This window comes from Labrus mixtus, chromosome 8 (assembly GCF_963584025.1).
Source record: "Labrus mixtus chromosome 8, fLabMix1.1, whole genome shotgun sequence".
Lineage (NCBI taxonomy): Eukaryota > Metazoa > Chordata > Actinopteri > Labriformes > Labridae > Labrus > Labrus mixtus.
In genome coordinates, this window is record NC_083619.1 from 11963139 (window position 1) to 11970499 (window position 7361).

The 7361-nt window shown below is 39.5% G+C and overlaps 1 protein-coding gene across 1 annotated transcript; it reads right to left on the reverse strand.

The window, feature by feature from the left end:
* Positions 1–899: 899 nt before the first annotated feature.
* Positions 900–6289, reverse strand: abhd8a (abhydrolase domain containing 8a). Its single transcript, XM_061044330.1, has 5 exons — positions 6058–6289; positions 4837–5669; positions 4104–4274; positions 3293–3509; positions 900–3202 (listed from the first exon to the last, which is right to left on the reverse strand). The coding sequence occupies exons 1-5, from the start codon at positions 6079–6081 to the stop codon at positions 2990–2992; spliced, it is 1458 nt and encodes a 485-aa protein (XP_060900313.1). The 5' UTR covers positions 6082–6289; the 3' UTR covers positions 900–2989.
* Between the last annotated feature and the right edge of the window lie 1072 nt (positions 6290–7361).

Here is a 7361-nt window from a genome sequence, read left to right on the forward strand (position 1 = left end):
TTAATAAGTAAATTATTATATAACTACATATAATTATTGATAATCATTATTGTGTATTAGTTAACTAATCAAACTAATATTTTCAATAATATAAAATAAACACATTCTATAATTTATTTTGCATACATTTGTGTTGAGTTCATGTCTGCACTATTATTTCATATCCAAACGTTATTCAGGAAATATTAAAGGAAAATCTGTTTTTATTATGTATGTACAAAATATTATAAGGTATTGTCTAGCTTACTGCACTTTTGTTTAAATGTTTAATAAATTCACCAATTAATCTAGTGTCAAAAAACTGGTCATGAACAAATTCAACTTCAGCTACTGAAATTAATTATAGCTTCTAGAGCCTAATCTTTAAATAAACCTCTACAGACTAATAATGTAAAAACAACTATTTACAGTTATAGTTATGTTGTGCACCCCACGTACAGAGGCTTATACTTGTCAGAGTAGCCCTGGTTTAAAATCCGACCTCAGCCCTTTGCTGTATGTCATCCCCCAAACTCTCCTCCATCCTTTCCTGTTTCTCTTCAGCTGTCCTGTCCAATTACAGCAAAATGGACCAAGCAATAATTTAAAAAATGTTTTTTTTATAAAACTGATTATTCAGGTAGGGGATGGTATATGCAAGTAAATGAAATTGCACCTTTAAATAATTTGGAGATAATATGATTTGCCCAATGATGCTGTATATCCTGTGTCAAGCCAATGTAATAATCACAAGTTATATCATCTTGACTACATTCTATCTTTTAAAATTATACCAGTATTCTTTTGTGTTATTTGAACAGATACTTCAGTGTATCATATAACTAATATTATTGTAATCCTGGTACATTGAGCACTTAATATGATAATACTGCAAATCAACAAATGAGCAAAGTCCCATGTAGTTTGTGAACATAGTTTTATTTCATGCCAGGAAAAGGCACGTTCATACACTGAATCCACCAGCTTTGATAGGATATATATTATATGCATCTACATTCAGGCAGTGCATATATTATGATTCCCTTGAATAAATGCAACAATAACATTAACACATTATGTTAACCACAAAAAGATATAGCACATAGGAGCACTGACAGTTTGTATATGCACGAGTTTAGCATAAGAAGAAATACATGTGCACCCTGTAGTCCATACAGTGTAACTGACACCAAAGGAGACGCACAGTACATTGCATCAGCAGCACTTGTTGGTTTTTGGAAAAGTCCATGGAGAACACATCATGTTTTCTGAGTTGTCAGCTTCTTTCCACTATATTTCTCTCTATTTTGTATCAGTTGCATAAGAACAATCTTGTTGCATCCGCATTCTGTCAAAATGCATATATAACAGACCAGCATGGTGGGTACAAATGTCCCTTTTTGTCGACAATTTTCTGCTTTGGCTGTCTCAGATTTATATTTGGGCTTTGGGTACCCAGTCTCATCCATCCACCATCTTCTAATCATCACAGTATGAACTATGCAGCCAACAGATTATAACTTTCATAGAGCACATAAGACTGTGCATTAACTTGTACCTTACAGTCCCATTATGAGACAAAGCAGCACCCATGAATGAATGTCTTTCTGTGAGCATGAAGTGTTGCTCATTCTTTCTGTCTGACACTGTGAGATAAATATAGGATGCACTGGAAAGTAATAAGGGAACGTACACTCCTGCATTTATCAGCTTATAGATACAGTATACTGTATCATCTTGAAGAAGTCCATACAACACTTTATTTTATGGCAGCTGCTGTTATTTCAGAATAAAGGCAAAACAATACCACACTTTCATTAGAGGAGAGTGCATTGGGAATTTTACAATATGAGAATATATTGTAACTGTCTGATGAAACCCTTTTCATGATCTAGACTCATGCAGAGCCCCAGTATTTTGTATCCTTAGGATATCATATACAAATAGAGAAATGGCTAGAATAAAGGAGGAACACATTTTGTCATCCATGTGAGTGACCATCTGTCTTTGCAACCAGTTTGAATAAATGTCTCATTAAGGATTACTTCATTTTCATGCAAATATGAAATAATGTATCGGTTACATTGTGCTTAGCATAGTATGTATCGCTGTTTTGATTAAGATTCAATACCAGAGTTCATTATATGGAAAATAAATAGCTTTTTCAATCAAATAAAAACACGGGCCAATCTCTAAACAGCTGCTGTGATTGTGAGTCTTAATGTTTGAATTAGTGTATACAGCACATTGTATGAATGTGGTTAATAGGTGGCTGGATTGCAAGTTAGCATTGTATTTCTGTGATATTTCTGGCATAATTTAACCTAAATATTAATATTTAAGTATTAATGACATATTGCATGTACACTGCTATACAATAAATGTCTTTAAACAATTCTCCACTACTATTTCATGAGAAACTGTTATTATCAACAGTTATGTTTCGTCAAAACTGTCCTTTACCATCACATCAAAAAACCTGATCGGTAATCCCTCATTTCAATGCATATTATTCTACCAGTTTCCCATGAAGCAGATGTAAGACCATTTTTGTAAAGGTTGAACAGAAGCTCTGCAATACTTTACAGAATATTTAAGATAAAGGTGAGACAATTCACACACCATCTCATTGACTTGAAGCATTTTGTTTCTTGCAGTAATCAGTTCTTCACCAGAAAACTTTTCATACACAAATCACAAATGGACACTTTTGATCTTCAGATGTTGTGTCGTTTTTTTTCAAACATGACAAGATGGAGCACAGACTGGTATCAAAAGCACAGCAAAACTGACTTTAATTGCATCCATTCTTCTTATCTTTAAGTCCATTCCATCGTTCTCTGGTCGGCACCATGCCTAAATCCCACTTTATCTTTGAGCACCAGTGGCCGTGCGCATCCTGAAGATGCGGCCCTGTTTGTAACAGCTCTCAGCCGGGGAGCAGCCTTAAGAACACATGCCAAAAAAGGCCTTCTGCTGGGTTCTGTTATAGAACGTGACTCCTCGTTGGTTATTTGTCCAGAGACTTATTGCTTTTCAGTGTGTGGAGAGTGTCACTGAGGGCAACAGTCTTCTCTGTGTCCGACTTGCGGCTCTCTTTTCTGGACATATCGGGCTCCCAAAGAAAGAATTCATGGAGGAGGGTATTGACGGTTTCGGGACACTCCATCATGACCATGTGACTTCCCTCCTCGATGACTTTAAGGAATGCAAACAGGAGGATCTAGAAAGGAAGCATGACGCAGACAATTAGGACACAATTATGTAGAATGTCATTTTATAAGCTTGCATTACATTTTAAGAGGTATCATACCTCTGCCATGCGCTGGTCCTCATCCACGGGCACAAACTTGTCACACATGCCGTGAACCAGCAGGATTGGTGAAGTGAGCTCAGCATGATAGACCTCGTCCCCTTCAGGCCAGTACTGTCCGCTCATCATGGCGCGCAGGACAAACGGAGAGACGTTGAAGGCATTGCCCTGCTTCAACAGCTGCTTTTCTTTGGCACCCTGACGGGCAAATCCAGCTCTGAAGTTGAAAAAAATGTCAGGAAGTGTTACTTTGAAGTTTACTTGTAGTGGTTTCAATTCAATTCCATTTCTAAAAACTTTATTAGTCCCCAGGGGGCAATTCAGGTGGTAATAGTGCAGTGAGGAACAATAGTACAACTGTGAAAAAATGTGATACCAGAGCTGTATGAAAGTAACTTAATATGAGTGAAGGGATCAGTGATTGTTTGTTTACCATAATATACACCATGATAGTTTTCATACCATAGTTTAAACTATAACAATTAGATGCATTAGCAACAATTAGACAGGTAGAAGTAACTATGATGTGCCGTTTTCTCAAGTGTCAGTGTTGGCACTATGTGAATTAGAGTTGATTGATAATGATACTGATACTGATACCAGTATCGATAGCTGTATCAGGATCAGCCAGCAATACTGCCTAAAACGTGGTTTCAGGTAGAAGGTATGCATCTTTATATGTTTTCTTTTATTCATGCTGTAATCAGGGGAAACTGGATATTGACTCATACTTCAATTCAAAAGTATGAGAATAGTTATCTAGGAAGTAAAAGTGGTATTGGAACATCACTAATGGAAATGCAGATCTTACTTGAGGAAGCTCCAGGCCAGACAGGGTGACAGACAGTGCAGGACACAAGATGGCAGCTGGAAAATGGAACACAAACTGGGCTCCAGAGCTGTGGGACCCCCTCCGTTTATCATCACCACCTTATGGACCAGATCGGGATATTCGTGGGCCAGGAAGGTGCAGAATGACACTCTGGAAGAGATGTAAAGAGATGGGTCAAGCGTGGTAATGAGTAAAGAACAAGAGAGGGATCTTTGATAAGCTGTCGAATTTCTTCAAATACATTTCTTATGTGGAGTGATTGATTTGTTGAAGTCTTTATTTCAAACATGTACTTTTTTTTCCCAAAACAACCACCATCATAACCACCCAGTGAGTTTGAGAGCCCTTCTGCATTGCTGTACCTTGTGAACACCATATTTTGATATATGTATCTTTTAAACTAGTTTGGACTTTGTTTAACTCCACATTTAAACTGTGTGTTGTTTTTACATTACATTCGTAGGTTTAGTAGTCTCCACAATCATAACCCCCCTTTCTGTCAAAGAATAGTTTTTCAATATTTGCCGGTGGTAGATTGTTTTTTGCCCTGTACAGTATCTGTGCAGTTTGAAATTCCACAAGATCTGTGAATTTTAGTGTTTTTGACTGTAAGTATAATGAGTGAGTGTGATACTGATATCCAACAATATGAACTAATGGCTCTTTTTTTAAGGTATGGAGAGTGACTTTTATTTATTTTTTTTAAACTCACCCATATGAATGGCCGATGAGGATGTTTCGTTTACGAGCATATCTCTTAAAGATGGCACGAAGGTCCTCTGCAAGGGCATAAAAAGTATAAGCCGCTGCGATCTGCGGGGCAGTACTGGCTCCATGCCCTGCCAGGTCAGGTGCAATGACCTCATAGCCCAGCCGAGAGAAGAAGTCCAGCTGGCTGCTCCAAATGTCCAAAGAGCCTCCCACGCCGTGCACAAAAAACAGTGCTACATCTGAGTGTGTCCCTTTGCAGCTCGAGATCACCCTCTTGGAGTCGATCAGCACTGTGCGTTTGGGCTTGCGGCGGCGGCGGCGTGGAGGTGGAGCGGGTTTCTGTTCCCCTAGGGATGGTGGAACTGGAGAGGGAAGAGGGTTGGGGTCAGGGGAAGAGGGCATTTCTTTATAGTCAGCCAGCTCCACCTCGACAGTGCTGCAAGGCTCCAGATCCCCGTCCTGACACTGCAGTATCTCAGAGTGCAAAACATCCCCTAGATTCTCAATCACCAGCTGGCCATTACGGTAGACAGTGATCTTCCTCTTGCAGTGGACACTGCTGCCATAGTCGCTCTCGTTGTAAGAATCCTCAGGAGAGTCGTCATCTTCATAGTCGCATTCTGTCTTCTCTTTGCCTGTGATTTTCTCTTCCGTTACTACGGGCTGCCTTTCAGGGACAATGTGCCGCACTCGAAGGACTCTCCCAGGTTTCACCTCCACAAACTCAAAACCATCAGAGGGTTGGGAAGACTCCAGGGGCAAGACCAGACTGGCAGCTTTCCCAGTCAGGCAGCACAGTATCCCTTCAGTGATACTGGTCAACATGGTGCGTCCCTGCATACACAACATCACACAGATACAACAAAGCAGGTCATCAGTAGAATTCAAAATCCGACATATAGACAGTGTTGAGCTTCAAATGTAAGACTGCAAAATGGTTCCACCTCAATTTGCTGTTGCAGAGTTTTTAAATGTCAACAGCTCAACAGGAAGAAATTTGTTCCTGGCATGGTCCCTATTAATATTGGACTCAAGCTGTTTCCTAGCAACGGAGCCACAAAGAAACGTTTCTCTATCCTTTCATCAGATTACAGCACCATGAGTGAAATGAAAAACACCACCGGCAGGGATGCTTTCAGTTTGACAGACTCCACACCTCTGAACTAAAGCCAAAGCCAGTTTAAGTGAAGCACCTTTAAAAAAGCTCTTTTGACTCACTCACCTGGGTCACAAAGCAGCTTAACATTGAAGGATTCCAAGTTCATAAGAGCATGTGAAGACAGATGCACAAATACAATACTTGTGCCGTACAGATCTGTGGTTTCAATGTCAGTGAAGACTGACAACTCACATGCCAACCTAGACGTCCGCTATTAATAACCTTTCCTTTTCACATGGTCAGAAGAATCAGGATATATATAAATAGAAATCACCACGTATTAAGGCATGACTGTGTACATGCCTGCAAAGTGTATGTCTCATAATAGTGTGATAGCAGTTTTCCAAGCTATTCTGGTCCCATTAGAACGAGCTGATACCTGAGATGATCTTTGCTTGCCTCCGTAGGCTAAGATGCATTATGGCATTGGTGTAGATAAAGTATCATTGGTTCTCAATTTTCCATGTAAACACAGGCTGGTTATCTCTAGGAAACAGAGTGGGAAAAGTCACATCTACAGGGTAAGGCTTTATAGTTTCCTGGTTCTATACAATCTGAAGCAGAGGGTTATGTTAATATTTCTGCCTTCAGGGTAGATTTGTGCTCATTGCGCGACTGCAACATGTAGTTCAGATCAATCATGCTTCCTTAAAGCTCCTATGAAGAAGTTTCTGTTCCTGTGGATTTTTCCTGTTAATTTGTTAGCGTTGTTTCTTTAAAAAATGATCTTGTTCTGCTGTCTTTTAACTGTCAAATGTGTCACATTGTTACCGAATAGAGGCCCATGTACAAGTACTGTAGTCCTCGAAGCGGGCGGCCCAGGTTCTATACTCCCAGCACTTTGCCGCATGTCATTCTCATCTCTGTTTCCCTTCTGTTTCCTACTCTAGCCACTGTCCTATCTCCAATAAAGGCATAAAGCCCCCAAACAATCTTCATCATGGAAAATGTTGGTAAAAAAAAAGGTTGTCTCGACAGCTTGCTGTTTATCACTTTCCTCCATCGCAGCAACAATTACAGATATTAATATTAGCAAAAAAATAAAAAATCAACCTTGTCACTGGTGGTCTTGTTTACTATTCATTTACATCACTATCTAAACAATATAGTGTTCCTAACAACCCCATGAAGGTAATAGAATGACTTTGAACACATGGTGCCTCTGAGGTTCAGCTAAATGAAGCTTGTTTATCTGGGTCTGCAGCGACACGTGAGGGTTCATGTGTGCTTGTGTATGTTATGTTCATGCCAGGTGTGTTTTTGTTAGTGTGGAAGGATGGTCTGAAGGTCAGGGCATCATGTGCTATCTAGTTACACCGAGGAGCAAAGTGAATGTTGAAAGAGAGGCCTATTTTTGTAAAAAAAAA